This window comes from Ranitomeya variabilis, chromosome 3 (assembly GCF_051348905.1).
Source record: "Ranitomeya variabilis isolate aRanVar5 chromosome 3, aRanVar5.hap1, whole genome shotgun sequence".
Lineage (NCBI taxonomy): Eukaryota > Metazoa > Chordata > Amphibia > Anura > Dendrobatidae > Ranitomeya > Ranitomeya variabilis.
In genome coordinates this window covers 257,955,696-257,976,551 of record NC_135234.1, presented here as the reverse complement: position 1 = coordinate 257,976,551, position 20,856 = coordinate 257,955,696, and the positions used below count along the sequence as shown (strand labels likewise).

Genomic DNA, 20,856 nt, shown 5'->3' with positions numbered 1-20,856 from the left:
ATTAACATCACACAAAGGGCAATATTGTGCAGATTAACAAAGCCTCAGACGCAGCGGCATAACAGTGCAAGTGTAAGGTGTTTGAGCAATAATCACTATTATTATTAAGGCATTGTAGGGTCTAAAAGGTCATTTGTACACGTAAAATTCCTGTGATTTGGCATGATGTGTCCTTAGCTATTATATTTAAGGGGTGGCATTTCTCTTCGTGGAGAGTACCCCTTAGATCTGAAGTCTTAAGCCGCTCATGTTGCCAAACCAGATCTCATGCTATGCACTGATGATGAGCAATCCCCCTAAACACCATGTTTGCAAATTGAGATTCAGGATTGGCTTTTATCTGATGTCATATGACAAGGCTCCTTAAAAGATTGATAGTGACTTTTAGGATCACTACTTCCAATAGGTGGCGCTAGAGTTCAAGTTCTATTCATCTCTGAAGAGGCAATTTGCATAGCAATTAGATATTTGGGATTATTTCATAATTATAGGAAAGTATAAAAATGACCACCAGTAGAATCAGAAGAGCGTCCTCAGTGCCTTTGCTCAGCAGCACTTAAGATCTCTGTGACCTGTAAATGTTCCTTTACCTGTATGGTTAATTCCCGTCCTTCTCTAATGATCTTCACTTGATGAAGCTTTCGGTTGTCCAGTCTCTCAGAGTCTAATGTGAAGACAAACGATCCTTCCTTGCTGAGTTTATACCTGACCTGCAGACTTCCTGGAAAAAAGAAAAAAAACAATGAGAAACCATAACATGGGAAAAAAAGAAAAAAAAGAAAATCATGTTTACCTGTCTTCAGTCCTATCACTTAATTATGACTATCGTGTCAATAGCAGCAATGTTCCCATTGTCATGTTTACATCACAAATTACTGCCCCCTACTAGATTATGACACTTATGTATGTACAAAGTGACACCACCAGCAATATAGTCAGTGAGTTAGCGCAGCTCTGGGGCGTAACACCAATGTAGATCAGGACAAAGAGAAGATGAATAATGTGTATACAATAAGTACAGGTGTACTGGGGATCAGTACTGGATAAGTAATGTGGCAATATGTACACTACGACATCACCAGTAGAATAGTGAGTGCTGCTCTGGGGTTAATCACAAGATAAACTCTTGACCGCGTATAGCCCATTTTGGGATTTCCTTCCCCACGTCCCTCCCCCAGACCCGCCACTTGTAACTGAACAAAACCACCTCCCCCAAACTTAACGTTAATTATGAAATAAAAACATAACTCATTAACTTCTTTGGAAAATTTTGGCCACAGCAGCCAGTTTATTAACAAACAACAATTAATTATTATAATTGTAACAAAATTATCTGAAAAATTGAGGGGGAGTGTTCTTGGAGCTAAAAGATCTGGCATCATAAATATATAGGCAAAATGCCCCTAACTTCTTTAACCAACACTTTTTTACCCTCAGCCGTAAGCACCAGCTCGAGGGCACCATGTAACCCTATTCAGGGCAGACCAAAAACTCCCAAAGCTCCCGAGGACAATCCCCGTCCAGAGCCCGTAACCACAAGCCAGATCCACCCCAATCCAATTGATCTTCCTCCAATAAAATTTCACCAACTACAAGAACCCCCGACCCCCGCCCCACTTGCCACTGTGACAATGAAAATTATCCCGAAACACATAAAAACAAATTACATCACCTCACCACCAAGAATGGTTAAATGACCACAAGACAACTACGAACATCCCTGAAAAAAGAGGGAGGGTGGGTGGGCTTTCCACGCTGTCTTCTTCCTCGTGACTGGCCTTTTCCAGCACTTTCTCCCCCCTTTTTCACCTGTACCCCAGCCCCCAGACTCCCCCCCCCATTCCCCTACAACCAATCCCCTCCAGTGTTCATTCAAAAAATAATAAGGAAGGCCCCCCCATGGCAACGCAGTCATGAGGGGCCTCCATCTAGCTGCGCCCACTCCGGCCCCCACCTTGATTAGTACAGATACATTAGTAATGGTATGTACACAATGACTCCACCAGCACAGTGAGTACAGCTCTGGGGTATAATACAAGGTATACTGAGCATCACCAGTAGAATAGTGAGTACAGCTCTGGGGGAGTAAAACACCAGGTACACTAGGGATTAGAACAGATAAGAATTGTGATTTTATGTACACAGTGACACCACCAGCACAGTGAGTACAGCTCTGGGGTATAATACAAGGTATATTGAGGATCAGCACAGTATAAGCATTGTAATAGTATGTTCACAATTATATCACCAGTAGAATAGTGAGTACAGCTCTAGGGGAGTAAAACACCAGGTATACTCGGGATTAGTACAGATAAGTATTGCAATATTATGTACACAGTGACACCAACAGCACAGTTAGGAAAAGCTCTGGGGTATAATACAAGGTATACTGAGGATCAGCACATTATAAGCATTGTAATAGTATGTTCACAATTACATCACCAGTAGAATAGCGAGTACAGCTCTGGGGGAGTAAAACACCAGGTGTACTCGGGGTTAGTACAGATAAGTATTGCAATATTATGTACACAGTGACTCCAACAGCACAGTGAGTACAGCTCTGGGGTATAATACAAGGTATACTGAGGATCAGCACACTATAAGCATTGTAATAGTATGTTCACAATTACATCACCAGTAGAATAGTGAGTACAGCTCTGGGGGAGTAAAACACCAGGTATACTGGGGATTAGAACAGATAAGAATTGTAATTTTATATACACAGTGACACCAACAGCACAGTTAGGAAAAGATCTGGGGTATAATACAAGGTATACTGAGGATCAGCACATTATAAGCATTGTAATAGTATGTTCACAATTACATCACCAGTAGAATAGTGAGTACAGCTCTGGGCGAGTAAAACACCAGGTGTACTCGGGATTAGCACAGATAAGTATTGCAATATTATGTACACAGTGACTCCAACAGCACAGTGAGTACAGCTCTGGGGTATAATACAAGGTATACTGAGGATCAGCACACTATAAGCATTGTAATAGTATGTTCACAATTACATCACCAGTAGAATAGTGAGTACAGCTCTGGGGGAGTAAAACACCAGGTATACTCCGGATTAGTACAGATAAGTATTGCAATATTATGTACACAGTGACTCCAACAGCACAGTGAGTACAGCTCTGGGGTATCATACAAGGTATACTGAGGATCAGCACACTATAAGCATTGTAATAGTATGTTCACAATTACATCACCAGTAGAATAGTGAGTACAGCTCTGGGCGAGTAAAACACCAGGTATACTCGGGATTAGTACAGATAAGTATTGCAATATTATGTACACAGTGACTCCAACAGCACAGTGAGTACAGCTCTGGGGTATAATAGAAGGTATACTGAGGATCAATAAAGCATATGTATCTCAATAAAATATTCACAGAGACTCCACCAATAGAATACTGAGTGCAGCTCTGGGGAATATTACGGTATATTACAAAGTGTGAGTCGGGATCAGTACAGGATAAATGTGTCCAGACTTCGCAGTTGTAGAACTTACTTTTACTGAAATAAAGTTAAAAAAAACTGGTTGATCTTTGTGTTTATATTTAATCATTTTTGATTTTACAATCCATTGAATATCTATATTGTTTCTCCTGTCACCTGAATCGACACATTCTCAATTGTCATCATACTCAGTTGTGTAAATTGCATTTTAGGAGCTTAGATAACACAACTTAGATAACACCTTATTTGTGAAGTAAAATGTTTGACGATCTAAACTTCATAATTAAAAGGTTGTTTCTAACGCCAATCTGCAGAACTGTGAAAGCAGCTCCGGATGTTAAAGGAATATAAGACTTTATAAAACTCAAAGCTTAGATTCTCTTCGAATTTTAAAGGAAAACTGTCAAGTCTTAAAACAGTTTAACTGCAGATATAAAGGTAAATAGCATTAAAATATTGCCTGGCTGCATTACTGGAAGAGCGGCTACAGGGAGAAAATGATCTTGTGTCTTCCTTGTAGCCACTTGCTTCCAGTTATTGGGGTAGTGCAGGAAGCAGTTACAGTCAGAGAAGACTGTCAATGAAAGTGTCGTTATAACAGTATAGTAAGAGGTGAAACAATAGGATTGCATTTATAGAGAAGCTGTCCATGGTGACTGTCTGTCCCTGGAGACTTGTCTCAGGTTGATGGGTCTTTAATATGTGAATTAGCAGAATTAATGTCACCTTAAGATTTTATCATTTTTATTTATTTATCACAGAAAATTTGCTTTTCATATCAATTTCTTCAGGGGGACAAATTAAAGCCAGCATAAATGTTTTCTATCATGAGATATATTGCAAATTGAATTTTTGAGTTTGATATACAGTACATTCACAGGAACTGATCTTGTTTTCAATTATTTTTCAAAATAATTACATGTCTGCCGGGTGATTTACATTCTCCTGTGGTTTTCATGTGTGAAGAATAATTATTTAGGATCATAGTAAAACCATAACGTAATTATCCGCTTACTGTATTGCTTCAGAATTAGCTCCTGTCTTTACTACCATACAATTAAATCGCCTCTTGTCCCGATTTTCGATGCTGGTTTTACAGAAACATTTGAAAACTCTATAAATAAAATGTTTTTTTTTTCTTTTGCTTTTGTGTAAGTTTTATTGTTTTTAATTAATTTATACCTGAGCCGTTTGTATTTTCAAATGGAATTTCTGTATTGCTAGGATCTAATTATGTTTTACTGTTAATTTGAGATTTGCTAGCTCGTAAATCCCTTTGCCTTTTTTTGCATTTTTTTCAGTAGTCCTGAGATTCACTTTCTTTATTCATTTCGCAATTTCGCAATTTTCAAACTTTCAATCTTTATATTCTCATACCAGTTTGTCATGCTGTACAAAATAATTAATAAATATAATTTCCCATATGTCTACGTTACATCTGCATAATGTTTCAAACGTCATTCTATTGTGCTACGATGCTGGCAAGGTTAAAATTTAGCAGTAATTATTCATTTTTTTCAAGAAATTTACAAAACCTGTTTCTTTAGGGACCTATTCAGATTTAAATAAACTTTGAGGGCCCTATATATTGCAAACTCCCCAAAAGTGATACCATTTTTAAAACCGCACCCCTCAAATACTTCAAATCTGCTGTCAGCAAATTTGCTAACCCTAATACAGGATTTAATGCAAAGTGAAATGTGAAGAAAAATTGTTTTCCTCTAAAATGTGGCTTTAGCCTTAATTTTTTCACTTTTACAAAGAATAGAACAACAAAATAGACCCTAAATAATTTCTTCTGAGCGCGTTGATATTCCACATGTTAACAGAAACTGTTTGGACAAATGGCAGGGATCGGAAGGGAAGGCGCACCATTTGAATTTTGAAACACAAATTTGGTGTAATTAGATTGTGGGCGTCGTGTCGCATTTGCAGTGTCTCTAGGGTGTCTAAGCAGGAGAGCCCCCTCACAAGTGACCCCATTTTGGAAACTACTTCCAGGGGTGTAGTGACCATTTTGAATTCACAGATACAACACCGAATTTGATAACATTAGGTCGTCATGTTTAAAATATTCATTTTTTTTGCAAAAATGTTTTCTTTTGAAGAGGAAAAACTGACCTCACAATTTATTACCCACTTTCTTATGAGTGTAGATATCCCACATGTAGTCAAAAAGCAGTGTTCGGATAAACAGCAGAACAGCTCAGAACAGAAGGAACAATATTTCAATTTTTTATGTTCCTAAACATTATTAAACATAATTAAACAGCAGGAACCCCCACAAATGACCCAATTTTGGAAACTACATTCCTGATGGATTTCATCCTGGGTATAGTGAGCATTTTGAACCCACAGGTTGTACACTACTGTTTGAGAACACTGGGCTTTTAGAACATAGATTCCATATGAATAGATTGTGGGTCCAATAGGCAAGCCTCCAAAGTCCTAGAACAGTGGAAACCTCCACAAGTGAACACATATTGGAAAAATTCACTGCTTAGGAAATTAATCTAGAGTTGAAGTGAATATTTGAACTCACAGGTGCCTCACAGAATTTTATAACATTGGGAGGAGGAAATATAACAATTTAGTAGCATTTTTTTTATTTGCTGCAAATTTGTCAGGTACAAAGGGTTAATAGGTAAAACTGGACCCCACAATTTATTGTGCAATTTCTCCTGAATGTGGTGATGACCTACACATTGTCTGAAACTATTGTTTGGCCACACATCAGGGCTGAGAAGGAAGCAGCCCTATTTGGTCTTTGGAGTAAAGATTTTGCAAAAGTAGTTTGCAGACGACACTTTCGGAGCCCATAAAGTGCAACAACAGCAGAAACACCCCCAAGTGACACATGATAGAAACTGCACTTCAATTAATTCATCTTTGACTGCAGTGACTAATTTGTAACATCCATGTTGTACTTTTTTTCTGGAGAATTGCAAGTCAATCAGTTTATTGCCCATACATTGTGTCCCCATACAGTGTAGTGCCTCGATATATTGCAGCACCCCCAAACATTGTGCCCTGGTTGTGCTTATGGGGACACGGACCCTGTAAATTAAGTACACTTTCCCACTTCAATAATGCCAAACATTTGGCTACTTACTGTGACTTAATAACAGTAGAGCTCAGAAGCAGGGTGGCATCTGGATTTGGGAGCGCTTATTTTACTGGATTTTATTTGAGGGGGTGGGAGTCATGTTCCATTTTTCCAGAGTCTTTCTTCTGCCAGTAACATGGGAACTCCTATATTTCTAAGGACAGATGACGGACCTGAGTGGGGACTGGTTTTGTGTGGGGTAAGTTAGGGTTTTTGTAACATTTTGGGTACATAACATTCTTTCATAGCTTCTACTTTAAGGTTGGATCACATTCTTGTGTTCTACACAGAGCATTTATGTTGAGGTTTTCCTGTAAATGTGATTCAGACAAAACCCCTTATGGAATTACTCACTGTAATGATGCAGATTGTGTCACTTCGTACTCTGTTTGACATCTGCTTCAGTGGTATCCATCTTATTAAGCGTTCACTTGTGTGCTAAAAAGACACCTAAAATGTTTGACACCATCGGAAAAGAGACTAGACGGTCTCCAAAGTTTCTATATCTGCCTCATTATAGTGATTGGTTCTATCTAAATTGCGTTTTTTGGAATTTACCCAGAAACCGCGACATAAGCTGCCAGTGGCGAACGCAGGATAAATGTGAACATAGCCAGATTCCAATATTTAGAAGGCACAATGAACAAACAGACAGCAGTATTTTTTTTTTATTTATTTTTTTTATTTTTGCCCTGTTTACCGTGTGGTATAGGTGATAAGATGGATTTATTCTTCGGGTCAGTGCGATTACAGTGATACCAGATTTATATTTTTTTATGTTTTGCTACTGTCACAGAGTAAAATAGGTTTTTTTGAAGCTATGTTCTGAGAGCTGTAATTTTACAAAAATTAATATTTTGAGAGGTGTAACTTTTTTATTTGTTTTGCAGAATGAGCTATATTAGGGCTTTTTTTTGCAGAACAGTTTGGCATTATCATTTATACCATTTTTTTTCTATGACTTTTTGATCCCCTTTCATTCTTTTTTTATGTTTACTTTTTACATATTTTTTTTTACTTATTTTCACTTTTTCACTTAGTCCCATTTTGGAACAAGTATAATTTTTCACTTTGATTGCTGGTCTAATGCCTTGTAGTACTCATGTACTGCAGTGCCTGAGACCTGTCGGTGACTCACTGACTCAGCCTGTGGGACCCTGCTTACAGCTAGATCTAACAGACTACCATACCCTGGGGTCATCAGATGACCTCAGGGTACCATGGCAACAATCACAGGTAGTCTATCCTTCGGTTGGAGTCTTATAACCCCTTTTTAACCACGTAAATACCACTGGTGAAATTGAAAGCGGTTTTTAAGAGGTTAATCTGCCCTGATCGGTTCAAAACTGGGGCTGATACTTCAACGTGAAATCTGTCAATCTCTTGATATGCGCCCGCTGGGGCGGCGCGCTATTCACTTATTCTTCAACACTATTAAAAAGCATCACTAAGGAATAAGGCGCAATAATGACCAACATTAAAAAGTGTATTAGTGGTTGTTAAGGGATTAGTCATAAAAAATTAGGCAATGTTTATAAATATATACTCACGATATTATAATACAGTATATACAATCACATAAAAAAATGGATAAACAAAAGAACATTTCTAGACCTGATGTTACAGGAATGGCAGAGATTTTAGGAGAGGGGAATGCTGCAATTCCAACATGGTGCTGGCCTATAGCCATCTGTATCTTCCACTGAACAAGGGCAATAATTCCGAATCTGCTTTTGTCGGATAAAAGTCCGACTGGTGACATTGATTAGGGCTCTTCAATGGGATGCAGCTCAGATGTAAAAAATTTGAAGATCACCAACCTTAAAGATATTTGCCCCCGTTGAAAATAACAGGCAGGAGATAATAATGACTTGCTTCCGATTATGATTTTAGCTTTCGATAGATATGAAACACGGTATATATAATGTAATGCATCTGGCTGATATTAATTCAGGGCTAGACAGACTGCACTGTAATGCAAGTTTATGCGTTTGTCCCTGGGCCACATTAAGGGATGGTTTTAGAGATTGGTCCTAATTTGCCATTACATTTAAGACAATGATCATACCCAAATGTCCAAGAACAGAGTCTATTAATCATTCCACAGTTTACAAGCCTTAAATAAAAGTTCCTTCGATTTCCTCAGTATTCTTATATTCACATGATTTATCATTTTTCATAAGTTTGCCTCAAGTGGTTTGTAACTTCCTCCTGTGATTCTCAAGGCAGCTGGAAATGGAGCCAGGTCCTCTCTGTGGACGTAATCAACACCTGAAGAGTGCACTTTACAATACAGGTATTAACGATACACATTTAGCCCTTGCTCATAGTAATGATAATTATGTTTTCCCCTAGTCCCAAAGCAATAGATCCTCTCATTACCTCTTCAGATAAGCACAAAACACTTGATGCATAAGAAGGTTTTATTTTCACTGTAGAATACACAGATGTATTAACTCATTATGATTCCTAAACTTTCCTTATTCAAAATGTAAGACTTGAGCTACATTATACATTTATACTAATGTTCCACCGTGATATGTTTTCACATACATGTTTAGGCAAATCTAAAGAAGCCCTCTACTTTTTTGCATGGATAAACAGTTTTATAAATCCCCTTTAGGGTATGTGCACACGTTGCGGAAACGCCCTGTACTTTACCTGCAGATTACCTGTGGATTTATGTCCTCATATGAACTCGAACGTGGGAACTTTTCCCAGGCTCCAGTTCATGAGGACATCCAGCAGAGGGCGCATCACCGCAACTCAAGGTAACTACAGGTCACCCTGTTTCCATTCATTCCCTGGGGTTTTTACAGTCACGAGCACTGCTTTATCAGAGCTCCTGGCTGTAAAATTATTTAACCCCTTCAGATGGATTTACTTCGTGGGACTTGACCTGAGCGAAGGAAGGTATGAGATATTGTTGTTTTTTTATTTTTCCTTTGTTACAGAACGAGGGTCTTCAGATGGATTACCAGTATAATAAAATATTACAACAACCTGTGTCTTTATTTCATTAAAATACTTTTAAATAATGTGTGTGTGTTTTATTAACCATTTTGTACTGTTGGATTAATAATGGATAGGTGTCATAATTAACGCCTCTCCATTATTAATCTGGCTTAATATCACCTTACAATAGCAAGGTGACATTAACCCTTCATTACCCCATATCCCACCGCTACACGGGAGTGGGAAGAGTGGCCAAGTGCCAGAATAGGCGCATCTTCCAGATGTGCCTTTTCTGGGGTGGCTGGGGGCAGATGTTTGTAGCCAGGGGGGCCAATAACCATGGACCCTCTCTAGGCTATTAATATCTGCCCTCAGTCACTGGCTTTACCGCTCTGCCACGCCAATTTTTTCCACCATTTAACCTTTTATTTTACAAGCTACAGCGCCCAAATTTTGCACATACACACTACTAACAGTAGTGTGGAATATGCAAAACAAAAAAAGGGATATGAGATGGTTTACTGTATGTAAACCATGTCTCATATCCTGTCGGGTTTGGGAAGGAGAAATGAAAAGCCGGCAATTGAATTACCGGCTTTTCTCTAACACCAGTGCGTATTTCTCGCAAGTCACACTGCTGGTCCATGTGTAATCCGTATTTTTCTCGCCCCCATAGACTTTCATTGGCGATTTTTTTGCGCAATACGGTAACAAACGCAGCATGCTGTGATTTTCTACGGCCGTACAAGACCGTATATTACGGATGCGTAATATACGGCAGATAGGAGCTGGGCCATAGAGATTCATTGGGCCGTGTGCAATGCGTATTTTACGGACGTAGTTTATGCACTCAAACGTCCATAAAACTCGCTAGTGTGACGCCGGCCTAACACCCGCTTTTCCAGGCTAGGGAAAAACATAAACTGACATCCGCGTGTCTATGAACTGTAGTCCATGGGTACTCATTCAAGTCTGTTCCAAAGTCTAGAAAGAACCCGTGTTATGATCCTTAGTGGTTGAGGATCACAAATTACTCCAGCTAAGTAACAAACATAGGACAATCTCTAGGGAGGTGGCAAACTGGACTGACCGCAAATCTGAACCTATCCAAACACACTAGAAGTAGCCGGTGAACGTGCCTAAAAAATCCTAGACGTCTCGAGCCAGCCTGAGGAACTAACTACCCCTAGAGAGAAAGAAAGACCTCTCTTGCCTCCAGAGAAATAATCCCCAAAGATATAGAAGCCCCCAACAGATAATAACGGTGAGGTAAGAGGAAGGCACATACACAGGGGTGAAAGCAGATTCAACAAATGAGGCCCACTAATACTAGATAGCAGAAAATAGAAAAGGGAATCTATGCGGTCAGTAAAAAACCCTTACAAAACATCCACTCTGAGATTTCAAGAACCCCCACACCAACTAACGGTGTGGGGGGAGAAACTCAGTCCCCTAGAGCAACCAGCAAGCGAGGAAATCACATTTTAGCGAGCTGGACTAAAAACATAATGAACACTGATAATCAAAAAATGAACAAACAAAAACTTAGCTTGTCTTGGAGAGACTGGGAGCAAGGTAGCCACAAGGAAACTGAAGAGCACTGAATACATTGATAGCAGGCAAGGAACTGAGTCTCCAGGTGAGCTAAATAGGAAACCAACCAAGGATAACGAACCAGCTGATGCAGCCAACCTGCAGAAAGACAACACTACACAGTACCGCTTGTGACCACTAGAGGGAGCCCAAAAATAGAATTCACAACAGTACCCTCCCCTTGAGGAGGGGTCACCGAACCCTCATCAAGACCCCCAGGGTGATCAGGATGAGCCGCGTGGAAGGCACGAACCAAATCGGCCGCATGAACATCAGAGGCGACAACCCAGGAATTATCCTCCTGACCATAGCCCTTCCACTTAACCAAAAACTGAAGCCTCTGTCTAGAGATACGAGAGTCCAAAATCTTCTCCACCACGTACTGCAATTCGCCCTCGACCAGCACCGGAGCAGGAGGCTCAACAGAAGGAACCACAGGTACCACATACCTCCGCAACAAAGACCTATGGAACACATTATGAATGGCAAACGATGCTGGGAGATCCAAACGAAAAGACACTGGGTTAAGGATTTCCAAGATCTTATAAGGACCGATGAAGCGAGGCTTGAATTTAGGAGAGGAGACCTTCATAGGAACATACCGAGAAGACAGCCACACCAAATCCCCAACACGAAGTCGGGGACCCACACCGCGGCGGCGGTTGGCAAAGCGCTGAGCCTTCTCCTGTGACAACCTCAAATTGTCCACCACATGGTTCCAAATCTGCTGCAACCTATCCACCACAGAATCCACCCCAGGACAGTCAGAAATCTCAACCTGACCCGAGGAAAAACGAGGATGGAAACTAGAATTGCAGAAAAAAGGTGAAACCAAAGTAGCAGAACTAGCCCGATTATTAAGGGCAAACTCGGCCAATGGCAAAAAAGTCACCCAATCATCCTGATCAGCAGAAACAAAACATCTCAAATAAGTTTCCAACGTCTGATTAGTTCGTTCGGTTTGGCCATTAGTCTGAGGATGGAAGGCCGACGAAAAAGACAAATCAATGCCCATCTTAGCACAAAAAGTCCGCCAAAACCTGGACACAAACTGGGAACCTCTATCAGACACAATATTTTCAGGAATGCCGTGCAAGCGAACCACATTCTGAAAAAATAGAGGAACCAAATCGGAGGAAGAAGGCAACTTAGGCAAGGGCACCAAATGGACCATCTTGGAAAAACGATCACACACCACCCAGATGACAGACATTTTCTGAGATACTGGAAGATCCAAAATAAAATCCATGGAAATGTGTGTCCAAGGCCTTTTTGGAACAGGCAAAGGCAAAAGCAAACCGCTGGCACGAGAACAGCAAGGCTTAGCCCAAGCACAAATCCCACAAGACTGCACAAAGGAACGCACATCCCGCGACAAGGAAGGCCACCAGAAGGACCTAGCCACCAAATCTCTGGTACCAAAAATCCCAGGATGACCCGCCAACACCGAAGAATGAACCTCGGAAATAACTCTGCTGGTCCATCTATCCGGGACAAACAGTCTCTCTGGTGGACAACGGTCAGGTCTATCCGCCTGAAATTTCTGCAGCACTCGTCGCAAATCTGGGGAAATGGCAGACAAAATCACTCCCTCTCTGAGAATACCAGCCGGCTCAGAAACTCCCGGAGAGTCAGGCACAAAACTCCTAGAAAGTGCATCAGCTTTCACGTTCTTAGGACCAGGCAGGTATGAGACCACGAAGTTGAAACGGGAGAAAAACAACGACCAACGAGCCTGTCTAGGATTCAGGCACTTGGCAGATTCAAGATAAATCAGATTTTTGTGATCAGTCAAGACCACCACACTATGTTTAGCTCCTTCGAGCCAATGTCGCCACTCCTCAAATGCCCACTTCATAGCCAACAACTCCCGATTACCAACATCATAATTCCGCTCGGCAGGCGAAAACTTTCTTGAAAAGAAAGCACATGGCTTCATCACAGAGCCATCAGAGCTTCTCTGCGACAAAACAGCCCCTGCTCCAATCTCAGAAGCATCAACCTCGACCTGGAAGGGGAGAGAGACATCTGGCTGACATAAGACTGGAGCTGAAGAAAACCGGTGCTTCAGCTCCCGAAAGGCCTCCACGGCCGCAGGAGACCAATTAGTCACATCAGAACCCTTCTTGGTCAAATCCATCAAAGGTTTAACCATGCTAGAAAAATTAGCGATGAAACGACGGTAAAAATTAGCAAACCCCAAGAACTTCTGAAGACTCTTAACAGACATGGGCTGAGTCCAGTCATGAATAGCCTGGACCTTGACTGGGTCCATCTCCACAGTAGAAGGAGAAAAAATAAAACCCAAAAAGGAGACCTTCTGTACTCCGAAGAGGCATTTTGAGCCCTTCACAAATAAAGCATTAACACGCAGGACCTGAAACACCATCCTGACCTGCTTCACATGGGACTCCCAATCATCAGAAAAGACCAAAATGTCATCCAAATAAACAATCATAAATTTATCCAGATATTCTCAGAAGATGTCATGCATGAAGGACTGAAACACAGAAGGAGCATTAGAAAGTCCAAAAGGCATCACTAAGTACTCAAAATGGCATTCGGGCGTATTAAATGCTGTTTTCCATTCATATCCCTGCTTAAAGCGCACAAGGTTATACGCACCACGGAGATCTATCTTGGTGAACCAACTGGCACTCTTAATCCGAGCAAACAAATCAGACAATAGTGGCAAAGGATACTGAAATTTGACTGTAATTTTATTCAGAAGACGATAATCTATACAAGGTCTCAAAGAACCGTCCTTCTTGGCCACAATAAAAAATCCTGCACCAAGAGGGGAAGAGGATGGGCGAATATGTCCCTTCTCCAAAGACTCCTTTATATAACTCCGCATCGTGGCATGCTCTGGTATAGACAAATTAAAAAGTCATCCCTTAGGGAATTTACTACCAGGAATTAAATTTATAGCACAGTCACAATCCCTATGAGGGGGCAGGGCACTGGACCTGGGCTCATCAAATATATCCTGGTAGTCAGACAAAAACTCAGGGACCTCAGAAGGAGTGGAAGAAGCAATAGACACCAACGGAGTATCGCCATGAATTCCCTGACAACCCCAACTTGACACAGACATAGCTTTCCAATCTAAAACTGGATTATGAGCTTGCAGCCATGGCAGACCCAAAACGACAACATCATGCAAATTATGCAGAACGAGAAAGCGAATCACCTCCTGATGTACGGGAGTCATGCACATGGTCAATTGCGTCCAATACTGAGGCTTATTCTCAGCCAATGGCGTAGCATCAATTCCCCTCAGAGGAATAGGAAATTCCAAAGTCTCCAGGACAAAACCACAGCGCCTGGCAAACGACAAATCCATCAGATTCAGGGCAGCACCCGAATCCACAAAAGCCATAACCGGGTAGGACGACAAAGAACAAATCAAAGTAACAGACAAAATAAATTTAGGCTGTATAGTACCAATGGTGACAGGTTTAGCGATTTTTTTTAAGCGTTTAGAGCATGCTGAGATAACATGAGTAGAATCACCACAGTAGAAACACAACCCATTTTGACGTCTATGACTTTGTCGCTCAATTCTGGTTAGAGTTCGGTCACATTGCATAGACTCAGGTCTCTGTCCAGAAAACACCGCCAAAGGATGAGCAGATTTGCGCTCCCGCAAACGCCGATCAACCTAAATGGCTAAAGCCATAGAATCACTCAGACTTGTAGGGGTGGGAAACCCCACCATAACATTCTTAACGGCCTCAGAAAGACCTTCTCTGAAATTTGCAGCCAGGGCACACTCATTCCACTGAGTAAGCACCGACCATTTCCGAAATTTTTGACAATACACCTCTGCTTCATCCTGACCTTGAGAGATAGCCAGCAATGCTTTTTCTGCCTGATTCTCAAGATTAGGCTCCTCATAAAGCAGTCCAAGAGCCAGAAAAAATGCATCTACATTAAGCAAAGCAGGATCTCCTGGCGCCAGAGAGAAAGCCCAATCTTGAGGGTCGCCACGCAACAAGGAGATAACAATTTTAACTTGCTGAGCAGAATCACTAGAGGAACGAGGTCTCAGAGATAGAAATAACTTACAATTATTCTTAAAATTTTGAAACCTAGATCTATCTCCAGAAAACAACTCAGGAATGGGTATCTTTGGTTCTGACATAGGGCTACGAATAACAAAATCCTGAATACTTTGCACCCGTGCAGTAAGATGATCCACACTAGAAGTCAGAGTCTGAACATTCATGTCTGCAGCTGAGCTCAAAACCACCCAGAGTTCAAGGGGATGAAAGAAGCTAAACAGACTGCAGCAAAGGAAAAGCGGGAGGGAAAAAAAAATGTACTCAGGTCTTCTTTTTATCCCACTTCTGCGATGCATAAACACTTTTCGGCCTGCTATACTGTTATGATCCTTAGTGGTTGAGGATCACAAATTACTCCAGCTAAGTAACAAACATAGGACAATCTCTAGGGAGGTGGCAAACTGGACTGACCGCAAATCTGAACCTATCCAAACACACTAGAAGTAGCCGGTGAACGTGCCTAAAAAATCCTAGACGTCTCGAGCCAGCCTGAGGAACTAACTACCCCTAGAGAGAAAGAAAGACCTCTCTTGCCTCCAGAGAAATAATCCCCAAAGATATAGAAGCCCCCAACAGATAATAACGGTGAGGTAAGAGGTAGGCACATACACAGGGGTGAAAGCAGATTCAGCAAATGAGGCCCAGTAATACTAGATAGCAGAAAATAGAAAAGGGAATCTATGCGGTCAGTAAAAAACCCTTACAAAATATCCACTCTGAGATTTCAAGAACCCCCACACCAACTAACGGTGTGGGGGGAGAAACTCAGTCCCCTAGAGCAACCAGCAAGCGAGGAAATCACATTTTAGCGAGCTGGACTAAAAACATAATGAACACTGATAATCAAAAAATGAACAAACAAAAACTTAGCTTGTCTTGGAGAGACTGGGAGCAAGGTAGCCACAAGGAAACTGAAGAGCACTGAATACATTAATAGCAGGCAATAATAATAATAATAATAATAATTTTATTTATATAGCGCCAACATATTCCGCAGCGCTTTACAACTTATAGAGGGGACTTGTACAGACAATAGACATTACAGCATAACAGAAATCACAGTTCAAAACAGATACCAGGAGGAATGAGGGCCCTGCTGCTCGCAAGCTTACAATCTATGAGGAAAAGGGGAGACACAAGAGGTAGGCAGGCAAGGAACTGAGTCTCCAGGTGAGCTAAATAGGAAACCAACCAAGGATAACGAACCAGCTGATGCAGCCAACCTGCAGAAAGACAACACTACACAGTACCGCTTGTGACCACTAGAGGGAGCCCAAAAATAGAATTCACAACAAACCCGCAAGGGATGTGCAAAGTTAGTTACCTGGGAAGTAGAAATATAGTAGGGGATATCACAACCTTCCACAGAAGTTGGTTGAGTGTGGAGGTGTCAAGAATTATTCTAATTTTTACTATTGCTATGGCCACCAATTCTGTCTCTAAATCTATGTGCATCACTGAAGAAAGAAAGGATAACATACAGTCATGATAAAAGTGTTGGCACCATTAAAATTGTTGCAGAAAATGAAGTATTTCTCCCAGAAAATATTTGCAATTACACATGTTTTGTTATACATTGTTATTTCCTTTGTGAGTATTGGAACAGAACAAAACAACATAGAAAAAAATGCAAATTTGATATAATATATAATTTCACATAAAAACGGAAAAATGGATAAGACAAAATTGTTGGTACCTTTCCAGAATTGTGGGTAAACAACTTTGTTTCAAGCATGTGATGCTCGTTCATACTCAACTGTGGCAAGTAACAGTTGTGGGCAATATGAAAATAAAACTTGAAACCAAATAAAAAGGGAGAAATTGACTCGATCTTTGCATCATGTCTGTGTGTGCTGCACTAAGCTACTGTATATACACAAAGGAAATAAACATGTGTATATCAAAACGTGTAATTGCAATCATTTTCTGAGAGATACACTTTATTTTCTGGAACAATTTTAAGGGTGCCAAAACTTTCAGTCATGACTGTATATTTAAAGGGAATCTGTCATCTGATTTTTTCCGCCTAATCCGAGAGCAGCATGATGTAGAGACACAGAACTTGATTCTAGCTATGTATCACTTACTGGACAGCATTTGCAATTTAGCTAAAAGTGCCCTTTGATCAGCAGATTATCAGTAGAGGACTAATGAGAAGCTGCTGCTGTGTAGTCCTCCATATTCATAAGATTTTTACAACCCCGCCCCCACCACTCATTGAAAGTTATCTACCTATGCACAGTGCATACAAAAAGCTGCCAGTTAGTGATGAGCGAGCACTAAAATGCTCTGGGGTGCTCGTTGCTCGGGTCGAGCAAATTGGAATACTATACTCGGCCAGAACAACGAGCCCAATGTAAGTCTATGGGAGACCCGAGTATTTTTACCGCGATCCCCCCGGGGGTCCTTTTAAGGTCTAAAAACATCTGAAAATGATGGAAACACTGCTCAAATGACACAGGAACATCATGGGGATCGCCCCTGGAAGCATTCCTGGCTCCTAGTTCACAGCCTTAATCTATAGCTCCCAACCATCCCTCATTGTGCGGGACTGTCCCTGTTTTGATGCTTTACCCCGCTGTCCAGCACGGGACGCTCTGATCCCACAGACAGCAGGAGAAGCAACTGACACGCCCCCTTGTGTTAAGCCATGCCCCCCCCCATGAGGAGAAAAAATAAAACCCAAAAAGGAAACCTTCTGTACTCCGAAGAGACATTTTGAGCCCTTCACAAATAAGGCATTAGCACGCAGGACCTGAAATACCATCCTGACCTGCTTCACATGGGACTCCCAGTCCTCAGAAAAGACCAAAATGTCATCCAGATACACAATCATAAATTTGTTGTGTACTAGTTTACCTTTTCTATCTTTCTTCTGGCCGAGCGTGCACCGCACATGCGCTGCTTCGCGCGGTGGTGGGAGGCGCTCTATCCCGGTGACGCGTTGCCATGGTTGCGGGTCCGGTCATCTGACCTGACCACGTGACGTGGTGACGCGCACCTTGAGCGCCGCTCTCCACGGCGTGTCGCATCATGGCGGAGGCGCGCCACACAAGGCTGCTGATAATCACATCATCCCTTCTACTATTTAAGGGGGGTCACTAGCGACGCTTACTCACCTCCTGACGAAGCCACTGTTGTGGTGAAACGCGCATCGAGGTGTTCTATACAACGGGACCACACTCAGGCCAACATGACTGCAGGTATTATGTGTCTACCATATTAGCAGTTATTTTATTGTTATTAGTCCTGCTACTTTAGGCTTTTGGGGCATGTGCAATAGTATATCATGGTATGACCATTTAGCTGCTACATCTATTTTCTCCAGGATAATGATCTTATACCTATTTGGGGCCTACTTGGTCATCTATGTGCACTACTGGGTACACATTCTGCACTGGGGATTTATTCAGGCCCCTGTATGTGGTAGTACACCCTGTGTAAATTTCATTTCTCATGATGCAGTCTGAGTATTTTGGTCCTGTTGTTTTCTGTTTTTTCATTTCTGCTGTTACCGGTTCATAGGTGGTTGTACCACCTGTTTTGTATCTCTTGCTTATATTTATATGATTTACATTATATGTGATTACTATTTTAGATCTAATAAAATTTGTTATATTGGGAATTGCTCCTTCTGGTGTCTCTCATTTGGCATATATGTGTTAGTGAAGGTATTATCCCCTTTGGTATTTCTTCTTATATTTTATATGAGGTGTTCTCTTTCAGTATATACTCATGTTTTGTCTGTGTTTCAGATGCCTCTAATACAGAGTACATGGATTTTAGGAAACGTGACAAAAATTGGATCCCACAATTAGGATCCTTATTTGGTAACAAGGTGGACGCAGAAGTTGAAAGCAGTGATATTAAGGACTTGAAGCTTAAAATTAAGGACTTGCTTAAGAAACGTACTAAGTTGTGGTGGAACAAGGTGGCTTTAGAAAATTATCTCCAAAAGGACATAGTCCCAAGGGGATTGAGGATTCAAATTTATCCCACATTGGATGTTAGTGATCCCACTTTCTCTAGTAGATGGGAGGAAACCCTAACTAAGTGTTCACGTACCTTGTTGGAATTGTTGATTGGTTCTGACCGTAAAGCCTTAGAAAATGTGGAAAGTGAGATTGATGCTTTGAAAATTAAAATTCAAGCTTCATTAACAGCTGAGGACTGTGCTAAATTTGATAAAGATCTTGAGGGTGACCTTATTAGATGGGAAAAAGAGATACAAGCTACTAAGGTCCGGAAATTCCAACGGGATGTACAAGATTACTCGTCCAATAGGGTTTATAGGTGGCAATATAAAAAGGCACACTCCAGACCTGCATCACGCTCCTCTTCTATAACATCTTCCCTATCCGAGGAACAATGTGGAGAACATTTTTTAGGAAGAAGGAGTGGGGTTGGAGAGGGAAACAGGATCGAAAACATCTCCAATATACCCGTAACCCCACTCCCTCCAATGCGTACACGCACCTATCACAAAAGACAGAGCAGGAGAGGGCGTTAAATTTACAGGTAATCAATCTATCTGATATTTCATTAACTCCCGCACAAACTCGGGTGCTGGAGAAAGGTCTGTCCTTTGCACCATCAGCTAGATTCAACTATTTTACTATGGTGAAGGATCTTGAACTTTTTGCGAGAAAATTATGTTTTAAAAATTTTTTTATTAATCAATCTAAAAATATCTCTCCCATTGATACAGAACAAAAGGCCTTGGCAGATTTGGAGGCGCCACTTGCTGAACAGGCTGTTCCGGAGGACCCACGTTTCCCTACGTATCTGCATCCCAGATCGCAACATTTCCCCCCTCCAGGTACATGCTCCAATGTAGACATCTTTTTGAAACTGGTTAAGAGAGACATGGAGCAAATTCCAGAGGACAGACTCTCTTATAATCTTACTTCCCTGGAAAATAGAGCTATTAATGAATTACGTAGTTTTAAACAGGTGGTTATCAAACCTGCAGACAAAGGGGGAAATGTTGTGATCTGGCCTTGCACTATGTATGAGCGTGAAGCCTTCCGACAGCTACACAACAAACAGTGTTACAGGAGACTTGACAGCAATCCATTGGCTCCGTTCAAGATGGAGCTTGATGATATGCTGCAGCGGGCTTGCCAGGAGGGTATTATTACAGGTAGAATGTTGGAGGGCCTGGTTACAGAGATGCCGACGGTTCCAACATTCTACCTACTACCTAAAATCCATAAGAACAGGGACAACCCACCGGGTCGCCCTATCGTCTCGGGGATAGGGGGCATCAATGAGGCCATTTGCTGCTTTGTCGACTTCTATCTTCAGCGCTGTGTAGAAACCCTGCCTTCATTCATTAAAGACACCACAGATATTTTGACACGTTTAAACAACATACAACTGGAACGGGATATGTTCCTAGTGGTTTGTGACGTTGAGTCACTGTATACATCGATATTCCACGACCATGGGATCATGGCATCGAAGTCCTTTCTGGAAATGACAAATTTAGATGGTTATTTGGTTACTTTTATTTTGGACCTTTTGAGTTTTATTTTGACTCATAATTTTTTTTACATTTAAGGACAGATTTTTCCTACAGCTCCAGGGAACAGCGATGGGGGCGACTTGCGCGCCCTCATACGCAAATTTGTTCATGGGGCTGTGGGAGAAAGAGGTGGTCTATGAAATG

At 41.3% G+C, this 20,856-nt stretch overlaps 1 protein-coding gene across 1 annotated transcript in view; it reads right to left on the bottom strand.

Moving 5' to 3' along the window:
* Window positions 1-20,856, bottom strand: part of LOC143815804 (contactin-associated protein-like 5) — a 1,144,596-nt gene that overhangs the window by 63,062 nt on the left and 1,060,678 nt on the right. The window contains exon 20 of the mRNA XM_077295418.1: window positions 591-721. Within this exon, the coding sequence (XP_077151533.1) occupies window positions 591-721 (131 nt within the window). The remainder of the gene's footprint in view (window positions 1-590; window positions 722-20,856) is intronic.